This window comes from Bison bison, unplaced genomic scaffold (assembly GCF_000754665.1).
Source record: "Bison bison bison isolate TAMUID 2011002044 unplaced genomic scaffold, Bison_UMD1.0 scf7180017864489, whole genome shotgun sequence".
Taxonomy (NCBI): domain Eukaryota; kingdom Metazoa; phylum Chordata; class Mammalia; order Artiodactyla; family Bovidae; genus Bison; species Bison bison.
Window position 1 is genome coordinate 7,172,672 of NW_011495048.1, and position 22,767 is coordinate 7,195,438.

At 40.3% G+C, this 22,767-nt stretch overlaps 2 protein-coding genes across 6 annotated transcripts in view; one reads left to right on the forward strand and one right to left on the reverse strand.

The window, feature by feature from the left end:
- AHSA2 (AHA1, activator of heat shock 90kDa protein ATPase homolog 2 (yeast)) overlaps positions 1–11,266 on the forward strand; it is a 22,276-nt gene extending 11,010 nt beyond the window's left edge. Inside the window, exons 3-9 of one of the 5 annotated variants that reach the window (XM_010863268.1) lie at positions 5,840–5,925; positions 7,675–7,789; positions 8,850–8,938; positions 9,627–9,743; positions 10,120–10,221; positions 10,778–10,829; positions 10,959–11,258. In XM_010863268.1, the coding sequence (XP_010861570.1) occupies positions 5,840–5,925; positions 7,675–7,789; positions 8,850–8,938; positions 9,627–9,743; positions 10,120–10,221; positions 10,778–10,829; positions 10,959–11,131 (734 nt within the window). In that variant the 3' untranslated portion in view covers positions 11,132–11,258. Of the gene's footprint in view, positions 1–5,839; positions 7,790–8,849; positions 8,939–9,626; positions 9,744–10,119; positions 10,222–10,777; positions 10,830–10,958 lie in introns of all 5 variants that reach the window. The other 4 variants (XM_010863269.1, XM_010863272.1, XM_010863270.1 and 1 more) reach the window with 4 other exon arrangements.
- A 514-nt stretch (positions 11,267–11,780) lies between these two features.
- The window catches only part of USP34 (ubiquitin specific peptidase 34), a 241,399-nt gene continuing 230,412 nt past the window's right edge, over positions 11,781–22,767 (reverse strand). Inside the window, 5 exon segments of the mRNA XM_010863267.1 lie at positions 11,781–13,026; positions 13,194–13,353; positions 14,262–14,405; positions 14,512–14,652; positions 17,062–17,141. Coding sequence (XP_010861569.1) covers positions 12,419–13,026; positions 13,194–13,353; positions 14,262–14,405; positions 14,512–14,652; positions 17,062–17,141 — 1,133 coding nt within the window. The 3' untranslated portion in view covers positions 11,781–12,418.

The following is a 22,767-nucleotide window of genomic DNA, read 5'->3' on the forward strand; positions in this document are numbered from 1 at the left end:
GATGCTTTTCTGGAACTCTCTTGCTTTTTCGATGATCCAGCGGATGTTGGCAATTTGATCTCTGGTTCCTCTGCCTTTTCTAAAACCAGCTTGAACATCAGGAAGTTCATGGTTCACGTATTGCTGAAGCCTGGCTTGGAGAATTTTGAGCATTACTTACCAGCTTGTGAGATGAGTGCAATTGTGTGGTAGTTTGAGCATTCTTTGGCATTGCCTTTCTTTGGGATTGGAATGCAAACTGACCTTTTCCAGTCCTGTGGCCACTGCTGAGTTTTCCAAATTTGCTGGCATATTGAGTGCAGCACTTTCACAGCATCATCTTTCAGGATTTGGAATAGTTCAACTGGAATTCCATCACCTCCACTAGCTTTGTTCATAGTGATGCTTTCTAAGGCCCACTTGGCTTCACATTGCAGGATGTCTGGCCCTAGGTCAGTGATCACGCCATCGTGATTATCTGGGTCATGAGATCTTTTTTGTACAGTTCTTCTGTGTATTCTTGCCACCTCTTCTTAATGTCTTCTGCTTCTGTTAGGTCCATACCATTTCTGTCCTTTATCGAGCCCATCTTTGCATGAAATGTGCCTTTGGTATCTCTGATTCCCATTCAGTAGGTTTATTTTATTTACTTTGCTGTGCAGAAGCTTTTTAGTTTGACTCATCCTCCTTGTTTATTTTTGCTTTTGGTGTTAAGTCTAAAAATCATCACCAAGACCAGTGTCCAGGAGCTTATCATCTGTGTTTCTTCTAGGACTTGTTTTTGGTTTCAGGTCTTCGGTTCAAGTCTAGTTCACTTTGATTAATGTGTGTGTGGTGTAAGATAGTGGTCCAGTATCATTGTTTTGCTTATGGATGCCGCTTTTCTCAACATTTGTTGAGCAGACAGTCCTTTCCTTACTGTATTTTCTTGATTCCTTTGTCTTAGCTTAATTGACCACATAAGCATGGACTTATTTTGGGCTCTTTTTTCTGTCTATTCTCTGTTATAGTTCTGCTGATCTGTGTGCCTGTTTTTATGATAGTACTAAACTGTTTTGATTACTATATCTTTATAATACAGTTTGAAATCAAGAAGTGTGATGCCATTAGCTTTGTTGTTTCTCAAGATTGCTTAGGCTATTTGGGCTCTTTGTAGTTCCATACAAATTTTAGGATTTTTTGTTCTATTTCTGTGAAAAATGTAGTTGGAATTTTACCAGGCATTGCATTGAATCTGTAGATGGCTTGTTACTTATTTTCTTCTGCTGACTTTGAGCTTACTTTTTTCTTTTTCTAGTTCCTTGATGTGTAAAGTTAGGCTCTTTATATGAGATTATTTCTTGTATGAGTTTACAGTACCAGCTTCCCTCTTAGGACTGCTTTTGCTGCATCTCATAAGTGTTTGTGTTGCCATTTTTATTTGCACCAAGATATATTAAAATTTTGCCTTTGATTTCTTTAAGCCATTAGTTGTTCAGGAGTATTTTAATTTGCATGTACTTGTGAATTTTCTAGTTTCATACCATTTTGACTGGCAATGATATTTGTTATAATTTATCTTTAAAAAAATTGTTCAGACTGGTTTTGAGGCCTAACCTATGATTTATTGTAGAAAATGTTCTGTGAGTGCTTGAGAAAAATGCATATCCTATTGCTGTTCGATGGACTGTTCAGTATACGTTTGTTAGGTGTATTTGGTCTGTGGTGTTCAGATCGGGTATTTCCTTACTGGTTTTCTGCTTGGATGATATATATCCGTTGTTGAGAGTAGGGTATTAATGTCCCCAACTATTATTGTATTGCTGTTTATTTCTCCTTATAAGTTGTTAGTAATTGCTTTATTTAGGTACTATTAGATGCTTAAATGGAGAAGGTGATGGCACCCCACTCCAGTACTCTTGCCTGGAAAATCCCATGGACGGAGGAGCCTGGTAGGCTGCAGTCCATGGGGTCGCTAGGAGTCAGACATGACTGAGCGACTTCACTTTCCCTTTTCACTTTCATGCATTGGAGAAGGAAATGGCAACCCACTCCTGGAGAATCCCAGGGGCAGGGGAGCCTGGTGGGCTGCCGTCTATGGGGTTGCACAGAGTCGGACACGACTGAAGCAACTTAGCAGTAGCAGCAGCAGCAAATGCTTAAATATAATTGTTATATCGTTGATAAATGGACACCTTTAGCTTTATATGATGACCTTCTTTCTTTTGATCATTTTAGCTGAAAGTCTATTTGTCTAATGTAAGTATAGCTATTCCTACTTTCTTTGGTTAACATTTGCTTGACATTTCTTTTTCCATCCCTCTGCTCCTGGTTTTCGTGTATCCTTAAAGGTAAAGCGAGTCTTGTAGAGACTGTCTGTTGTGGAGACACTGTCATGTTATTGGACCTTGGTTTTTTAATCCATTCAGGCATTCTGTGCCTTTTGATTGAGGAATTTAATCTGTTTATGTTTAAAGTAACTATTGATAGGCAAGGACTTACACCTCTCTTGTCAGCTCCATAGTCCTTTGATACTTTTTTGAGGTGATATGCTTTGAGTCTTACTGTAATCTTTTGTGGTTTTTCCTTTGCGGTTAACCTGAGGTGTATATATTTAAACTGATAACAACTTAATTTTGATAGCATACAGAAATTTGTACTTCTTCACCTCTCACATTTTAGGTTGTTGATGTTACAGTTGACATATTTTTACATTGTAGAAATTTTCATAGGTATAGTTACTTTAAATTGTCATAGTTATGGTTATTTAAGTACATTTGTTTTTAAACTTTTAATGCAGACTTGTTACCATTGCAATTTTAGATAATCTGATTTTGACTGTATATTTACCACTACCAGTGAGCTTTACACATTCATATGTTTTTATCATGCTAACTAACATCCTTTTATTTCAGCCTGATGAATGTTCTTTAGCATCTCTTGTAAGGCAGGTTTAATGACACTGAATCCCCATCAGCTTTTATTTGTTTGGGGATGTCTTTGTCTCTCTTTTACTTCTGAAAGGCAGCTTTTCTGGGTGTAGTATTCTTGGTTGACATACTGTTTCTTTCAGTATTTTGAGTACATCATCCCACTGCTGGCCTGTCAAGTTCCTGCTGTGAAATCCACCTGTAGCCTTATGGAAGCTCCCTTGTTTGTGAAGAGTCACTTTTCTCCTGCTTTCAAAATTTTTTGTTTTTGACTTCTGACAGTTCAGCTCTTGTGTGTCTTGATGTAGCCTTTTTCTTTTTTTAAGTTCAGCCTACTTGGGGGACCGTTGGGCATTGTGCATTGTGCATTTCTCTTCCCAGGTTTGGGAAGTTTTCAACCATTATTATTTTAAATAGATTTTCTGGCCCTTTCTTTCTCTCCTCCTTCTGGAACTTCCATAATGAACATATTGTTTCATTTGATGGTATCACATGAGTCTCCTGTTCTTTCTTCACTCTTTTTCTTTCTTTTTGTTTTGTTTCCTTGACTGGACAGTTTTGAATAACCCATCTTCTAGTGTACACATTGTTTTCTTCTACTAGGTCAAGTTAGCTGTGGAAGCTCTCTGTTGAATTCTTCAGTAAAGTCATTGTATTCTTTTGCTCCAACAGTTTGTGGGCTTTGTTTAACACTTTGTTTCTTTTTGGAACTTGTTTTGTTCATGCACTGTTTTCCTAATTTCGTTTAGTTGTCTGTGTGTTCTTATAGTTGGCTGAATAAGAGATTTATTCTGAATTCCAGATTATATAGTTCATGCATCTCCATTTATTTAGGGTCAGCTATGGAGCGTTATTAGGTTCTTTTGGTCTCATGTTTGCCTGATTTTTTTTCTTGAACCTTGTTTCCTTGCATTAGTAGCTGCATGTGTAAGTAATTGGTCTCTTCCATGTTTTACAGGTTTGCTTTGGCAGGGAAAATCCATCACCTTTGAGCTTGGGTTATGGGATGTGTCAGCTCATAATGTCCGTGGGTGGGCAAGACTTGCTGCCAGGGTCTCCAGCTGAGTGTGCTCTGAGGTCGGGATGGGGGGTTACCAATGGCTGGCCTTTATGGTTGGGTGAGTCAACTGACTCCATCTTCAGGCAGGGCTGCTCAGTGGGCTCCTTGACCAGGCAGGGTTGCTGGCTGTGCTCCATGGTTACATGGGGCATTAGCTGTGCTCTGCAGTTACCTGTGGTCAGGCAGAGTCACTGGCTGTGTTCCTTGGCAGAGTGGTGCCCTGGTTGGATTCCATGATTGGGCAGGGTTCTGAGCTGGGCTCTGCCATCACTCCTAGTTGAGTGGGGGGTCTCAGGCTCTGCTCTCCGACAGGTATTGCTCCTGGTTGGACTCTGTTCAGACAGAACTGCAGGCAGAGTTCTTGGGTAGGACCTTAACCTCCATTGTGTTCTGTGATCAGATGGAGACACAGATTGTGCCTTGAAGTTGGGCAGGGCTGCAGGGTTGGCTTCACCATCCATAGGCTGCTGGGTATGCTCTGCTGTCGAACAAAGTTGCTGGCTGGGCTCTCTGGTCAAGAGAGGCTTCCACCTGTTTCCTGCAGTTGAGGGGCTGTTCTCTGTGGGGTAGGGTCGCTGCTGAGCTTCTTGTCTGAACAAGGCCCCAAGCTATGTTAAGCAATTTGGCAGGGCTGTAGGCTCCACTCCGAGGCCACTTGGGGTCACTGTTCAGGATCCCTGGCTACGCAGGGCTGGAGGCTATTCTCTGTAGCCGGACAAGACTGCTGGTGTGGCTCCCTGCCCAAGGGAGCTGTGTGGATGGGCTCCAGGGCTGCCCAGGTTCTCTGGTCCAGCTTCCTGGATGATCAGGCTGGGAAGCCACACTCAGCAGTTGAGTGGAGCTGTGAATTTGCTTCGCCTGTTGCTTGGGGACCCACATCAAGCAGAATTGCCAGCTGAGCTCTGCTCGTGTACTGCCTCAAGCAGGAACACGGTCCATCCAGGTTTGAGCATTGGTGGCTGAAAGCCCGAGTCCCCGTGGCTTCCACATGTTGAGACCCTGTTGGCCTCCGAGGAAGCATCCACCAGTGCCAGGGAGTCTGCCCTCTGCTGCGGGAAAACTGCAGTGGGGCCCCCGCCGTGGGGCTCTGTGCTGGCCTCGGGGTTTGGTCAGAGTGTCACCACTCCTCATACCCTCTACTGCAGTCCTCTTCTGTCTCTGGTCCAGAAGCGTGCATCAGCCTCACCTCTGGGTTTGGGATTTTCAGTGGTGTCCTGTCTCTGCGTAGTTGCTAGTTGCTCTTCTTGTGAGGGGTGCTGAAGTTGGGAATGACCTGTGTCACCATCTTGATGTCACTGAAGTCCACACCCGGTGTTGAAAGACATTAGCTGCATGGGGGGATCCACACAGACGTCCCCACCTCCCTGCCTTTCCCTCTGTGATCAGAACTCAGTGTCCCTTTTTGCCTTCCTGTGCCTTTTCTTCAGGATAGTCCTTTATCACGCTTTGACTTGTTAAATATTGGGGGATGAAAAAAGAAACCCTGGTTAACAGACCTGCTTACTTCACTCTCATGCTTCATGTGGACCCTGATTTCATGTGCAGTTAAAAAAAAAAGTCTAATAATAGCACTGTTCTTCTTTTTTTTATTTTCTGGCCCTGCCATGCAGCCCATGGGATCTTAGTTCCCTGACCAGGGATCAAACCCTTGCCCCTGCAGTGGAAGCACCAGGAAATTCCCTTGTCCGCACTTTAATTGCCCCCACCCCACCCCCCGCCTGAACCTCTGACGTGGGCCAGGAGAGCAGAGTTGGTTTGGACATGCATGTGATGGGTGTTTGTGGGGGAAGGTTGCGCTCTGTGAGGAGGGTGGGCTGTTCAGTGAGGCAGGGCAGTTTTACATAAACTAGTTGTTACTTTGTAATTGAAGAAGACATTTTGCTCATTTCAGGTATCATTAGAGAATCTGGTGCGAAGCACAAGGGGTTGATTGAAATACCCAGCCTGTCTGAAGAGAATGAAGTAGATGACACTGAGGTGAGGTATCTGATGGAATTTCTTTCTTTTCTTTGTTTTTAAATCAAGTTTCTGCTATACATATTGGACAGTTGAAAACCTGTGCCCGTGTGGTAGTTTTGGTGAGTGGTGAAGGGCTCGTTTGCTGAGAAAGAAGCTGCGCTATGGGGAGGTAGGGTGGGGTGTGGGCAGAGTGATGTGGGAAGGGCATGCCTGGGAAGCCGCGGACTGCACCCTCCACGGCCTCATCACCTTTCAAAGGTGTCATCAGATGTGTGCAACTGTATGTATACTGGGAAGTGCTCAGGTATTGTGCACAGCTTGGTGAATGGGATTTTATATCTCCTCTGCATCTTTACTCTTTCCCTTTAATAGTGAAAATTCTTGGCTTTTCGCCATGATCTCCCTTGGTTTTATCACATTTGTTTGGACGTAAGTTAGTATGTGTGTTGGTTTTGACTGGCTCTTCTCATCGTTGGGGGAGAGCAAGCCTGTGTAACTCCCATGCTTGGTTTGCAGTCAGTGTCCACTTGTAAGCTAAAAGCTTGGTTGTGGGGCGAAACCTTTTGTATGATAGCTATATTTCCAGATGACAGTCTGACAGGGTCTTTTTTGATTTGTGAACACATTTAGTGTGAAGGCCTTCAGGAGAGCAGGTTACACCAAACTACCAGGAGTTGCCTTTCTTAAAGGCTATGAACTACCCTAAAAGTGGTAGCTTCAAATGTGGTCAGTGCACTCAGGGCCTGTGACTTCACTGCTCTGTCCACATCCACCATCTCAGAAGTATTTTAGCAGGATATTAAATTGGTCTTTTTGATTCAGTCCTTGGTAGTACTGCAGAACAAACTCTCTAATGTAGAACTGGGCCCTGGGAGCAGGCCCACCTCAACTGAATCACAGGGACATGAAGGGAGTTTAAAACCAATACCTCTTCTTTCTGAGAATACCAGAGGCACCCCTAGAGCAGCATTTTGACATTTCCCTCTCCATTTCCTCCTCTGTCCTCCTGTCCTGGCCTTCCTTCCTTCCTTTCCTCCCCCTCTTCCTCTCTTTCCCAACTCTCCTCCTTGCCAAAAAAAGAAAAAAGAAAAAAAAGGTGTAGCCCAAGACCAGGTTATGTGGGAACCTGATTTTCCTAATTAACTGAATTTGGGACTCTAGACAAGCACTGTTCAACAGATACATAATGCAGGCCACATAAATAACTTAACATTTTCTAGCAGCAGTTTTAGAAATATTTAAAAGAAACAAAATTTAGTTTTAATACTTTTTATTTTACCCAAAATATAAAAATACCATTTTAACATGTAATTAGTATCAGGGTTATTCATGAGATTATTTTGTATTCCTTTGGTGCTAAGTCATTAAAGTCTGGTGTTATGTGTGTGATTTTGCACTTTGAACCCATCTCAGTGGGTGCTCAGTAGCCACATGTGACCAAGCAGCTGCCGTATTGAACAGCACGTTTCTAGACTCTTAACACCATGGACTACATTATCAGTATGATACATATACACATAAAATATATGCAGATTAGGGGTTCACATTCTAAGAAGTCCCTTCAAGTTTTGGCCACCAGTTTCAGTAGACACTTGATTAAAAAACTCTTACATCTTCTCAAACTATATGAAAAAGCCTGTCACGTCTCTCTCTTACATCACTTCTTTCCCTTCCCTTGCCATCACAGTTCCCTCATCCATTTGTCCCAGTATTGTAAGAATACGTCAAACCAGATTTTTCTTCGGTTTGTATTTTTCTGATTTGTAGGTGAACGTGAGTAAAAAGAAAGGAGATGGGGATATTCTGAAGGATCTTATGAAAACTGCAGGCACCGCCAAGGTCAGGGAAGCCCTTGGAGATTACCTGAAGGCACTTAAGACGGGTAAAGAAGGCATCCTTGTGAACTAGAGGGTCCCTTTCCCATTTACCCAAATAATGCTCTGCACTGTAGTCTGGATTCCCCGGTCAGGCCAACGTCCCAGGTTCCAGAGATGAGCTCTTTATGCTGCACGATAAATTGTAGTCTGGAGGTTGAGATCTAGTCATGAATTAGACCATTAGTGCTTATCAGTATTTTATACAGCATGAACCATTTTGCCTACAGAATTGTTGTTAGTTTCTGGAATGATAATTATTTAATCAGGTTTTATAATTATCTGTCTAATGTCTGTCTTCCTTGCTAGACTATAAGCTTCATGAGGGCATGGAAGGACTCTGTCCTGTTTACTACTGCTGTATCTCAGTGTAGCACAGTGCCTGATGTATACAGTAGATGCTTAATCAATCTTTGTTGAGTGAATGAAAGTGACTATAGATATTACAGGTGTAGTTGGAAACTTACTCAGATAATCCCTGCACTGAGTGGAACTGAGGTTATTGTCTTCTTTGCTAAATTAGAGAAGCTCCCTGCCAGGTAAAACAGCCAGCAGGGCTCGTACGTCCGCACCTCATCCTTGGACTCTGCCGAGTATCTCAGTGTTGGCATAGATGGGTTTGGGGTTTACTTTTCTCACGAAATCACACATGCTGCTGCCACAGGCTTGAATGGAGACCAGGCTTTGTGAGGTGGTGGTGATGAAGCTGTGAGCCAAGTGTCTGGTTTTGACAGTAAGTGACAGTCATAAAGCTATTAGTTAAGTGTATACAATGGAGCTTTTTGGAAAACAGCATTTGAAAATGCTATTTTTTGTCAAGAACTAGATAAAAGTGAGGCATTCAGTAAAAAGAAAAGGATCAAAGGCATTTGTTGCTGTGGAACTCATGTTAATGATTAGCTTTATATGTAAAGATACAGAATGGTCTTGAAATTCTCAAAATGCTATAGGAATTCTTTCTATAAATGTGTTTCTCTATATTCTTATATATTTTCAGTTTTCTGCCTATTTGTGCTGGAAGGGGAAAGGTGCTTTATTAAAGTCATTTCTCTTATGTTTCCTTTATAGAATTTACAATGGGAATGATTTTACCAACCAAAGCTATGGCAGCCCAGGAATTGACGGTTGAAAGGAAACTGAGTGAGAATACCTTGCAGGTGTGGCCTCTGGCGGACGATATGCAGGGAGGGGGAGAACGAAGTGCCTAGTGTGTGCATGCTGTGCGTGCGTGCAAGCTCAGTCACGACCTGCTCTGTGCAACCCCATGGGCTGTAGCCCACCAGGCTCGAAGGCTTCAAAGCTTCAAGAGCCTGTGATGATGGAGGACTATACAAAATACAGAGGACCAGTTAATCCACCCTGGCATCTTCTGCCATTTTGGGGAGAAATGATGAGACTTTCATCCTTGATGGAAGGGATTGTATAACTAGCCTTTTTGTTAAATATTGAATTTAGTTCAGGACAGTGCTGTTTTGTAGTCATTACACTAGAGAGTCACAAAAGGTGACTTTGAAGTTCACATACACAATGGAAGGAGCATCTCTCCACTTTCGGAGGATTGGGAGGTTTTAGATCTTGTTCTTGGACTGTAGTGATGGGGAGTTTGACACCTTTTGGCCTTAAGTGCTGTGTCCTTCACCTGCTTATCTTTATGCCCCCTGGGCCATAGTTACATATCTAAGTAGGATTTGGGCTGTGAAGTCCTAGTCTGGGCTCTGTTTCCAAAATAAAGACTAGAGTGGAAGGATATTGTTTGGGACATTGTGATATTTTACTGAGACTGTAAAACTGAATTTCTAAAATCTCTTGTCATGCTAATTATGCTTTGGAACCTTTTCTTTTGAGATTCAGGCCTCCTCTCGGGTGGCACTGGGTGTGAGGATTCCCACTGTGGCTCTGCACATGACAGAACTCTTTGACACAGCTATTGAGCAGCTGTATAGAATCTTCACTGTGAAAGATGTAAGTAACATCTCAGTATCTGGAATCAGAAATGCTGACACTGGGAGAGAATATGCCACTAAGAACTGAAGCTGGTTTTTGGTTTCCTACATGCCTTATGTTTTTCTGATTGAAGGGATCTAGTAACCTTTAGGATAGCTCAAGGAGGGGTAAGCTATCCTAAGGATTTGAGGGCAGAAAAGATGGGTGTTTGGGAGCTGGGGTGGGGGAGTTTATCAGCATTGACATTTGGAACAATCTATTGAGGCTGTATAATTAAAAGCTATGTATTCACAATTAAAAACCACCACAGGAACTGTTATGTTATACATTTAGGTTGAAAACATGATAAGCACATGCCAGAATAACATGTCTCTTGTATGTTTCGCTTTGTTAGTTGGTGCAAAAATTTTCTAAATCTCCTGCTGTATTAGAAGCTGAAAAGGGAGGGAAATTCCAAATGTTTGATGGAAACATCACCGGTGAATATACAGAACTGGTAGGTAACCTAACGTTAAAGGAAAGTAAGCTAGACCCTTCAGTTAAAATGTTTTATTCATGCTGTTTTTAAAAGTGCTTCGGTTTTTATCTGAGCTCACAGAAACTTGAGTGCTTTATAAAGTTATATGGCAAATAAAAAATTGATATTTACTAAGTAGTAATAAAGATGAAGCCTTAGTTTCACAGCAGTTGTGCCACTGTTGATGCCTTTCAGAAGACGCAAGTACAGTTCCTCCCAACTCTTGGGTCTAGAGTTTCTGGCCTCTGCCACTAGTGTGTGTGCTGCCGCACGTCAGCCGCCTTCCTGCTCACCGCAGCTCTGCGCCGGCTACCGCACTTCCGTCTGGTGTTCCTGCTGTTACATTCTGGCACGAGGGACAGTCAGTCAGTCCTCAGTGGTGCTGGCATACAAACCAAGTATGAGTGTGTGTTCACTGACTAGTTCTCGTATTTCTCCCATAGGGGCTCATGAAAGGATTTGGTGTTTTTCTTTATTGTAGTGTTGTACAAAGTTTTAAAAGATGTTTTCAGTGGAATTTCCCCTTTGTTTTCAGTTAACAAACAAAAAGATCGTCATGAAATGGAGATGTAGGAACTGGCCAGAAGGTATGTTATTAGCACCTTTTAAGTCAAAAAACACTTCAAGTATTCTACCCCCTAATATGAAAAGCAAATAGTGATACTGTATGGATAAATTCTTTTCATAATACAGTAACTTTCCTTCTTTTCTTCCAGAACACTATGCAACAGTTGCACTGAATTTTGTGCCTACGCTACAGCAAACGGAATTACAATTGGACTGTAAAGGAGTTCCTGTCTGTGAAGAAGAGAACATGAAATTTTGTTGGCAGAAGCAGCATTTTGAAGAAATAAAAGGTTTACTGCAGCTGACCACCCTAAATGGTTGAGTTAGTTTGAAGATTTTATAAGGGCATTACTTTTTGTAAGCAGAAAGTATCATGTTTACCTCCTCTTCTAGTGTTCCTTTAAAAAAAAATAATTTATACTAGATGAAATCCACAAACTAATACAGAATTGAAAGCACTGTTGAACCTTTATTTACTATGACTAGACTCTGCACTGAGCTAAAAGCAAGCAATGTGAAATCAGACTGTTAACGTTACCGTCCATAGATGCTCCTCCGGGAACACATTGCGTCTCCGAGTATGGATAGTTGAAGTGTCCCAAGCTAAAGCTTGTCTTAGCGAGCCTACTTTTAGCTGTAAATTTTTAATTCAGGAAGAGACAAATGGCATGTTGGTACTTCCTTTATTTTACTTCAGGGTTTTTAAGGTGTGTAGCTCTAGGTCGTGAAACAGTGGCATGTTGCATTCAGAAGCATGTTGATGTGAGGGCGAGCGGGCTGCATTGTTATGCTTCTCCCTGCAGCAGTTATGCACTCTGGAGTGGCGAGGACTGAAAAGTCTATGGAAAAAGGTACTTTTTGGCCTGCCACTGTACTTCTCATGAAGTAGCAACAGTGGACAAGTACATCTCCCGGTTCACAGTTTTCTCATTACTTTCATCTGAGAAGACTGAAGCAAGGTATGTAAACAATTAAAAAGTCATCACAATCAGTTTAATTAAGTGCATAGAATAGCAATCAGTCATGTCAATAAAAATAAAACAATTATTTTTACATCAAGTGTGCTTTATTTCCTCCACAGGTATTCTGTTAAATAAAGCACCATTTATATACTGCCAGGCCACAGCTAAAGAGGATTCTTTACAGAATCAAATTTCTTGTGGTTGTTCCGTATACAAGTAAACTTAATTTTGATAATAAGAACCACAGCGATCGGAGGCAATCTGCCTCTATTATAAGGTACAAAACTGGCACAGAGGACACCATATTATACACAGTAAAAATGCTGTAAGTTTAAATTACATTGTACAGGGCCAGAGAACCCTGTGCCTCCCAGACAGCCATATTAAATGAAAGCCACTACAGTGAACTCTTAATTACGTAAAACATATTCATTATCTGATTGCCCTTTAGAAAGTATACTGAAGATGCAAATTTTTTCATCTGAAGTTTCTGCCTGGCCAAGAATTAAGCCTATAAATCTATCTTGCCATTCAAGCAGAGAGCACTGGACGAACTGAAGCACGAAAACAGAAATAGGCGAAACTTATACAAACAGCATCGGGTGGGGGCAGGGGTGACCTTAAAAGTAGACATGCTACATCTAATGTCAAGAAGCAGCTTGGTTTCCTTTGCCAGATATCCTCGTGACCACATGGATTGTAGATTCAATGGTCCTACACAGGGTATCTAGAATGTCGTGCTGCTGCATGTGACTAAAGAGTCCTCTGGAATGGCCACAGCTGAGTGATAAAGCCACCTCAGGGTCCTGGGAGGACAAAGCTTGACCGTCACAGCTTCTCAAGTCAGCTAAGTCAGACAGAACTGCAGAGAGAGAAGTAGAAGGGAACTCGGATTCCTCCTCAGCAAGGTTAGAATCCTTGGAACAGTGGAGGTCTTTCAATTCCTTACAGTCTTCAAACCTACCATTGTCAGACTGTTCTTCTGCATGCTGTGACCTGATATTTGATGTGTCTTCTGAAAACGAAGATGGAACTTCCATTCGGTATTCTTTAACAGAACTATTTTCAGGGGAAGGAAGATCTTGCTCGGTGCCTGGGTCGATAATTGAGGAGTCTCTCGTCTCATTGTCTGAAGTGCTAGTTGGGGTCAGGACCTCCCTGGTTTCTGTCTTCATGTCACTGATGCAGCTGTCGACGGTGTGCTCCTCATCGCTGCTAACGCGCCGCCTTTTAACAGGAGTTGCCCCTTCATCATCTGTGAAAACGAACATGAAAATTTCTCTGAAGAGTCATTAAGATCATATTGGGGGTGTTTGCATTTTTTAGCATTTATATTCAGGAGGCTCACACAACTACTGTAAAATCAGCAGTGGAAAGTGTACTTGTCCTAAACTCAGTATTTTATTAGTCTGCAAAGCTAACCTTTAGTTTTTCTTTCTTTGGCTTCTTGCTCTTGGAGTGAGTTTCTCTGCTGCAGACAAGTCCTGCATTTGCTTAAAAGCTCTTGCAGAGTTGGAATTAGAGCCGGGTTTAATTGTTTGGGAGTATGTACCGACAGGAGCAAAGCAAGTGCCCGTAAGTCCTACAAAAATCCAAACAAACATTTTACATTCCAAAGCCAACATTTTGACACAGTTAGTAGTTTAAATGCACATGTTTATTACTCTTCCAGGAATCCATCCTGGTTCCTCTGGTACTTTTAGAAGGATGCTAAAACTAGAAAGCCAGTGTTATGATACTACTGTCTTTGTATTTCATTGGTTCCAAGTCACTAATACCATTGTTCTTTGCACCACACCACTTGACTGAAGACCTAAACAGTATTTTCTGAAAATGGAAAAAAAAAAAAATCAGTAATAAAATTTATACAGGAATTTTAAAAGCAAACCCTGAATGATCCATGAACAATTTAGGCCTCATTAATCTAGGACTCAGTTTTCAGAGATACTTGATTTCTGGTAGGTACCACAGGTCGTCTTCATGTAGCGCTATAATCCACCCTGGCCTCTAAGCATTTTGTTACTTAGGAGGCAGGCAGCTGCTGGACGTGTGCCTCACATGCTGGCGGGTGTTTCATTTTTCTGCAACACGCCTTTCATGGAAGTCTATACAAGCAACCAATTCCCCAGCTTTAACTGGCTTTATAGGCAGACTATTAACTTGATTTTCAGTTCCTTATGAGCCACAGGCACTAATAGAAACATCACAAGTAACAGTTTAAAAAATTTGAGCAAGTAAAGGCAATGTCTCCTCTTAGTGGGTTTATTGCCCTTAGCATTTTATGACATTGGCTCATGTCTTAAGGTGACAGAAAGTATGCTACATACGTAAAAGGCAGAGGGAACACATTTTCATTTGGTTAGTTTTTCATCATATGTGACTTCTAGAGTTTGAGTAAGTTAAAATTATGTGTATACTAAGGCCAGATTTAGAATTGATGTAATAAGGAGAGTTTGAAAGTACATGACTACTGCTTTGTATAGTTCTTACCCCATTTAAAGCAGCACTTGCTTTGGAAATTTCAACTCTGTTGGTGAAATCAGACTGCAGGTTCTGATATTGATTTATCAAGTTTGTAATAAGGGTGCTGATCAAATTGGCACAGTTAGCTTCAGAAAACACTTGACCTTGAACCTGAAAAAGATGATTGTAAAAAAAAATCTCCAAAAAACCAACATAATGAAAACACAGCCATTAACTAACTGGAAGTAACAAGTTGAGTTTCCAACTTGTGACATACCTTTAGAAGAAAATGTGTCATGAATGTGTAGACAATGTTGTTGTTTAGAAAAGTTCTTTCATCCATTAAGATGCATTTTATATATTCTGCAAAAACAGGATCTTCACACAAAAGCTTGATGCAGTTTTTTGACATAGCAGACTAAAGTGGGGGGAAAAAAGCACTGATTGGTTGAGCACTGAAATAAGTGCAAGTCTTAAATACACTGCTTATGATAGATATACATCCAAAGTCACTTAACATCTTATTGGAAAAACCACTTCCCTTTGGCCATGCCATGCGGCTTGTGGGATCCTAGTTCCCAAATCAGGGATTGAAGCTGGGCCCTCAGCAGTGAAAGCACAGTGTCCTAACCACTAGGCCACCAGGGGAATTCCCAGAAAAGCCACTTTTACTGGGTTGGTCGAAGCGTTCATTCAGGTTTTCGTGTAAGATGTTATAGAAAAACCTGAACAAAATTTTTGGCCAGCCCAATACTTTAATCTACTCAACTCTTGGTTACAATTATACTCCCAATAATTTAAATGAGTAAGTGTTAAGAAGAGACTTGTAAAAAGTCTGAAAGGCGAAACTGAACAAATACATTTTAAAAGAAATGCAGGCTTATTATCTACCATTGAGTTAATAAGGACTGGAAAAATAAGACAAATGGGATGATGTTTTCAGGGGAAAAGAGATAACCAAACCACCCACAGAGAAAAGATTTTAAGAAATTTTATTCCCTAAAATGAGTTAAAACTTGCACTATATAATGTCATAACAATAGTAATTTGTTTGGTAAATCCCTTTCCCCTACACCTTCATAAATATTGCAATGATAAACAGCAAACCTCTTTTCCTAATTGTCTCACATAGAAATCAGTGGGTCCCAAATATAGAAATTGTACTAAAATTTGGTTTTCCTGTTTTCAAATGGTCATGGCTCTTAAACACAAGTAGTATGTCTTTAAGTATATTCCCTAGATTATTTATACATGTTTTAATAATAACATCATTTACGTGGAAGAAAAAATGGATTATTTTTTAAAAATAGGACAAAGTTTAGATAATACTGTACATGCATATACTTGTAAGTAAACTGTTTAAGGTCAACCCAAGAAATTAGGAGTCAAGTACAACTGGCACCCAGGTTTTCAGATCCTTGGTGTCAGGAAAATCTGTCTTACTCTACCAGTAGTAACAGTCTCTGCCTATGATTCCTGCACAGTACAGATGGCTTTTTCTATAGGGCTGCTAGGGGCTTTGGAAGCTTGAGGTGGTCTGACTTTGTTTTAAGGGAAGTTGGGGGTGGGGGGGCATGCTGATGAATTTTGTGGGAAAAAAGCCAAGAGAGTAGTGCAGTGCAGCAGCAGATAAAGCAACAGAGAAGCGACAGGCAGTGGCAGAACACAGAAACCAAAGAAAGCAACCACCGAAATAAAGAAGAATGAAAACAGCAGCAGCAAGTGGCAGAGTTGGCGGGGGGAGGCCAGATATCTGTTCCAATTTACTGAATCAACCACTCAGCTCAGAAGTCAACCAGCAAGTTGTTTTCTGTGTGTTTACTATGTAATACTATGCCATATGACTAGCCTATCAAAGATTCCTAGTATAGAAAACAAAATGACATTTCTTTAGGAATACAGATGACTCAGGTAGTCTTTAGACTTGTGAAATTCACAGTTTGGGACAGGGAGGCAGAGAATCAACTATTACAGTACCATGTGACATGTATCCATTAGGAGAGCATACAGCATGCAACAGCCTGGACAAGAGGCTGGACCAGACTCAAAGTATTCTGGGTGCTAAACGTGGGTAAAAGTCCATGCCAAAGGAATCAATCAACTCACATCATTTTCTGGAAATAGGCAACACACTCAGGCAAGAAACTGGAAGTTTTTTTCAGAGTCTAAAGAGTAGGGTCCTTTATGACTGATCCAAGGATGAGCCAAACCTTAGAATCAATCTGATTTCCTCCTCTTTCCCCACCATTCTTCCTCCACAATTTAACAAGCATTGTTTCGGTGCCCACATTAAGGGGTTGGCTCTTAGACTTGATAGGAAGGGTACAGTGTTTGCTGTTCTCAATGAGACTGCTAATAAGAAAACAAGTGCACCAGACTCCAAAAACTGCTCTGAGGTCATAGGTAAGCAAGAGGTAGTGAACAGTCTGCTGAAATGTTTTCTGTTAGAGGTTTTGAAATGGTGGCAAGGAGAAGAAACAGGAGAGGTGAGGAAGACCAAGAAGTGGCACATGGCTTCTTATCCTAATAGCTCCCTGTCTCAGACTTTCACAACTATTTATACTGACCTTTAAATGAGGAATTCAACTAAAAACAGCTTGTGTGAAATATCCTTTGTGATAACAAATGTATGGAAAAAGAAAATTTCACAGGGCGACTAGATGTCCATTGCTTAATAGTTATTTTTTCTATTAACAGTGTCTTACCTACCAAGATTTGAAAACATCCCCAATTTCTAGCCAATTTTCAACCCAGTGTTCCTAAAATTACTGACCACCTGTTTGGATAAGATGAAACACCAAGTCATCTTAAAACTCATTTTCTTTACCTGAGTCTGGCATAGCTCAGTCCAAAGTTTGGGGAACAGTGCAAGATGAAGTGGCAAACCTTCATAGGCAACTAGGACACCTAGTATTTGAAAAGAAACCAGAATAGGTTATAATTATAAATTACACTACTGAGATATTAAACTCTGCAGGTACAATAAATAGTATGGCTATTTCTAGTCATAACTGCATATTTTCTATGTTTTAGAAATACGTAAAGTATTTAAAGGGGAAGAATTCATTCCAATGTTTTAACCAGTGAAATAATTTTTAGAGTTCAGTATACTTTGACTTCATTTATCTCCCATACCTCATTCCTAGAAGGACCTTCGACAACTTAAACCAATTCAGGTTTTTGAGAATCAGAATTTTATCTGGGACAATAAAATTTACTGCAAGTGGTTCCAAAGCTTTCTTGGGTTAAGTTACCACTCCGCATATTAGATCATATTACATGGAATTGCTAGAGTGCAGTGGGGACAAGGGGTACAAGTTCAAACAGGATGTGAAGAAGTAGGAAACACATCATTCTCTCCTCTCTTATCTTGTTTCTCCAAGGATAAGATGAATGCCTTTGTAGTAGATTTAGGTAAATTCTGCTCTAACAGCCCCTAGCCTCGTCCCCAGGACCCTTCGGGTGGATCCCACTTAGCTGCTGTATGTCAGCATCTTACTTGAAACGTCCAAGGTTTTAACTTTTCTTTCTCTTGACTATTCCAGATATCAAATGTTTCATTAAGAAATTAGTTCACCTAGCCCCTGCTATCCTCTCTCTCTCTCAAAACACAGAAGTTGTAATGCCACAGTCAGTCATAAGTAAATTTTCCATCCTCCAACACTCCCATCCCCCAAGGAAATCATGGAGGAGAAATATAATACAAGTTATCTTCCTACAGTTAAAAAAATTATGAGAAACAGCTCAAGTTGGCAAACATTTTCAGTACAGGGCCAAATAGTAATTACAGGTTCCCCCAATTATGAAACTTTTCATAAGCTGAAACATCAAGTGAAAAAGCAATTTACCTTTTTCCATAAAAGCAAAAATCCCCTTTGCATTTCTTTCGGTTAGCAACAAGAGGTACTAATGAAGGTTTATTTCATAAAAGTGAAGTGACATAAAGCAAACTTTCAAAAATTTGGGAATACCAGTATTTTAGTCTTTGTAGGCTATTTAACTGTTGCAACTGCTCCACTGACAGCACTAAATGAATGGGTGTGGCTGGTCTTTCAATAAAATGTTATTTAAGACATTGAAATTTGAGTATTGTGTAATTTTCATGTATATCACAACATACTCAAAATCTCAGAAAAAAATTAAAAATTGTAAAAACTCTTCTTAGCTTGCAGGCAGCTCACTGGTTGTTCAAAACAGGCAGCACACAGGTTACTGTTTGCCAACCTCTGTATTAGACTACGGGTCTGAGAAAATCTCAGAGAAACCAGATTAGTCATTCAGTTTAATCGTCGAAGGATGCCTAGACTCCCTTTTGTGGGAAAGCCTACCTTTTATTTTCCTGTCAAGATTAATTCCATTTTAAAGAACCAAAGAAACTCTCACCTTTCTCCATTATCCTAACCTAATCTGGCTGGGATTGGAGGCATTTGCCAATCATAACATCACAATACACAGAAGCAAACAAAGGCATGTCATCAACACTGATGGCTACAGAGAATAAAATTCCTATGTTCCCATGTTTCAGCATTATAATTATTCATAAAAGTACAGCAGGGATTGGCAATAGGCCCATGGCCCATTTTTTCTGGCCCCTTCACAGAGTCTGCCAACCCCTGAACTAGAGGTTGCCCTGACATAAACCCTCTGTGAAAGCAGGCTTTAACTACAATTTAAGATCCTCTAGACTTTATTCCTGTTTTCCACAACTACTAAAAAGCTAGCACTACCACAAAAACAACAGCAAAAAAACAGAGGCCTTCTATGATGTAAGATTGTTTTCAAATAATATTGATTCAAATATGTTTATTTTACAAGTGCAGAATGGAATAAACATACTAGCATCTATTGTGCTGGGTAAGCCAGACAATCATGTTTAATTTTCTCATCAACTCTGGGAGGTGTTATGTTACCCTCATGTTCCCCACTGTTTTGAATGAGGAAATGAGGCTCAGAGAAATCACTAATCTGCTCAATTTCATCCCCAAAGCCAGTGAGTGATACAGCTGTATCTATCCCAGACTTAGATATCTGAGTCTAAAGCCCACCATCTTTTCAATAATCAGTTTCCCAAGCTTTAGCCATCCATGTATAATTTTCATCACTGTTTTCATATCTGTCCATCTTCTCTGTTTACTTGATAACTGTGCTTTAGATTCATTCAGAGAAGCTAATGCTATGTTGTCCTTGTCCTAGGCAATGTAACATCCAGGACAATCATGCATTTGGTATGAATTATTTACTTTTGTAATACAGTAAGATCTATTTCTTAACATGAAAATTATTTTCTCTGGGCCATCTTGTACATTACATTCTGGAAAACACTGCCACCCACAGTGAGCTAAAGACACCTCTTTCACATCCTAATTCCCTACTGAGCTTGCACCTTTGGAAGGAAGGCCATCCCTTCAAAGCAGGAGCTCAGTTTCTTTCTAGCATTTTCACAAAGCACCAAGGATAAGGTGTATCTAGGCTCTATTAATTTAAGGTAGAGGCCAATGCCATCCTAGTCCACACACTCCTCCTCCAATAGGGGTATCTCACTTACTGGGTGCAAAGCACAGGGAGATGCAATCACCAGCATTCATAGGCACGTTTCCAAGCCTTACCTCAGCAAACAGGATGGGCAGACCTAAAACATACTGGTTCCGGTATTATCACTCATCTTTCTCAATCCTGTGACTTTGGGCATCCTTAACAAGGGTCCTTACTCCACCCCGTTCCCACCCACGAAGGAACCATGTTCAACAATGAAGAGCTATTCCAAATATATTTTTTCCTCAATAGTGGCACCTTATACTGTAGAAGCTGTTGGGTGTGTTATGTAAAAGAAAAATCTTTTAAAGACAGCTTTTGTAGGTAAAATGGTAATACATATGGTTGCTGTGAGGATGAAATATTTTATATGTATATTTACTAGTTAGGGTCTCTGTCCAGCTTTCTATAGGAGTATTTATCCCATTCAAGCATTACTCATGGGAAGTGGGAGCTCTGGCCAATGGATGGAAGCCCACAGCTAATGCTCCACTGCAAGACTGAATCAAGACATCTTAGCCTGAGAATATCACATTTAATTCTTCTAATTCCCCTATTTCTGACTTCATATCCACTAAGCAAACTATTGTTGTTTACTCGGCTTCCCATGCAGGTTACAGGGGAAAATCTGCTAGCCCTACCATGTAACTTTCAGATTGCTATGCTCATTCTTCTTTGTAAATTAACAGACTGGTAACCAAACCCTAAATTATACATATGTCTATTAAACACAATGATTCTATATGACCTCATACAGGTGGATGTGCCCTTGGATGGATAAAAGCTGGCTTCATTCATCCTAAGAAGCCTTTGGGGAAACAGCTAAATGAGCTGTTTCTCCAATAAGTATCACCTTGATATCAAAAAAGCTGAAAGATGATCAACAGTTGTGCTTTCATATTGAATTTTAATCTGTTTACTTACATACTTACATCAACTATATTAATTTAATTCTAGAAACTTTGAAGATTATGGATGTTCTAGGTATATCATGTTACTTGCAAAAAATATTTTAAACCACCTTTCACTTATTAAAGTATTAAGAAAGCTTTCAAAAACTAATGTCAAGGTGATTTTTGCTTTGTGTCTAAAAATGAAAATTATGAAATCTAGGGATTTGTTTGGAGAAGGCAATAGCACCCCACTCCAGTACTCTTGCCTGGAAAATCCCATGGACGGAGGACCCTGGAAGGCTGCAGTCCATGAGGTCGCTAAGAGTCAGACGACTGAGCGACTTCACTTTCACTTTTCACTTTCATGCATTGGAGAAGGCAATTGCAACCCACTCCAGTATTCTTGCCTGGAGAATCCCAGAGACGGGGGAACCTGGTGGGCTGCTGTTTATGGGGTCACACAGAGTCCGACACGACTGAAGCGACTTAGCAGCAGCAGGGATTTGTTAGTTTAATTTTACTTGAATATCTTATTAATCTGCATGTGCACTACTAAGGTACCTAAAAAACTCAGTATGATTAGGGTTTGCATTACCAATTTTCTGTTTTGGAAAAAACTTTCCTCAAATGTAAGATCAATGCATGATCATTACAAATAAGTTGTATTTAACCTAGAAAATAAAAGCATCCCATAATTTTATCCTTAGTTAAGAATATAATCCTCTTTTTTAACATGTACTGATCTTCCCCCTTGTTCATAAGAATGTGGTCATATTCTGTATTTTCCAATTTGCTTTTTCATGTGATCCAAAGTTATTTCCTATCATTTTATTTTAAAGACTATATTATACAAATGAACTTAACTAAGCTGCTATTGACAGACATTTGGGTTTTTCCCAGTTTTACCCAATACAAACCAAGTTAAAATAAACATCCTATGTATGTTATTATATATTTAATGAGTAGATTTAGGGTGGATCCCCAGATCTGGTATTGCTTGGGCAAAGGGCATGAACAATCTAAACTTCCTCTCCAAACCAACCCCATTAATAGACCTCCTCTTTGCCAAACTGTAGTATCATCCAAACTTTACCTCATAGTTGGGAGGGTGGGAGTAGAAATAACTGTTTACTTTAATGTTCTTTACCATCTTACTGAATCCTAAAAACTCTTTGTATACTGGTATTCCTAGCCATTTATCTGATAAGAAGGCAAATATTTCACTCATTAGCTGTATGTATTTTAATTCAATTCATGGCATTTTCAACATGTAGTATTTTCAATTTTCATGTAATAAAAAATTTCAATTTCTTATTTATTGTTTCTGGGTTTTGTGTCCTGCTTACATGGTCCTTCAAATCTCAAGACAGTATTCATATGATCCTATGTTTTTTATTTAATATTTCTAGGATTTTATTTTTCACAATTAAATAATCCTCCTAGGATGTATTTTGGTCTAAGGAGCAAAGATGGTATTAAAATCTTGCCTCTCCTCTCCCAGAAAGCTACCCAATATCTCAATACTACCCATTTTCGACTAATCTGGTGTGTCATCTTTATTATCTACCAAATCCTTGTGTATCCTTATGTTTGTTTTGGGGCTGTTTTTCTGCTGTTCCATCCATGTGTTTCCATAGCTGCAATGTATGGTTTTAATCATTAGTTTTAGTCATTCCTTGGGTATTAATGGGGTACTGGTTCCAGGAGCCCCCAATGCTTAAGACCCTTATATAAAATGGTAATACAATGATTACAGTGGAAATTTCAATCCACAGTTGGCCTTCTGAGGATACGGAGGATATTTACATAGGTGCTGCTGTGCTTCATGGCTCAGTTGTGTCTGACCCTTTGCGACCCCACAGACTGTAGCCTGCCAGGCTCCTCTGTCCATGGGGATTCTCCAGGCAAGAATACTGGAGGGGGTTGCCATGCCCTTCTCCAGAGGATCTTCCCGACTCAGGGATAGAACCCAGGTCTCCCACATTGCAGGCATATTCTTTACCCTCCCTCTGAGCCACCAGGGAAGCCTATTTACATGAGAAAGAGGAGAAAATAAACCCATACTTGCTGTTTTTATGTAAAAAAAAAAAAAAGAAGAAAATTTTTTT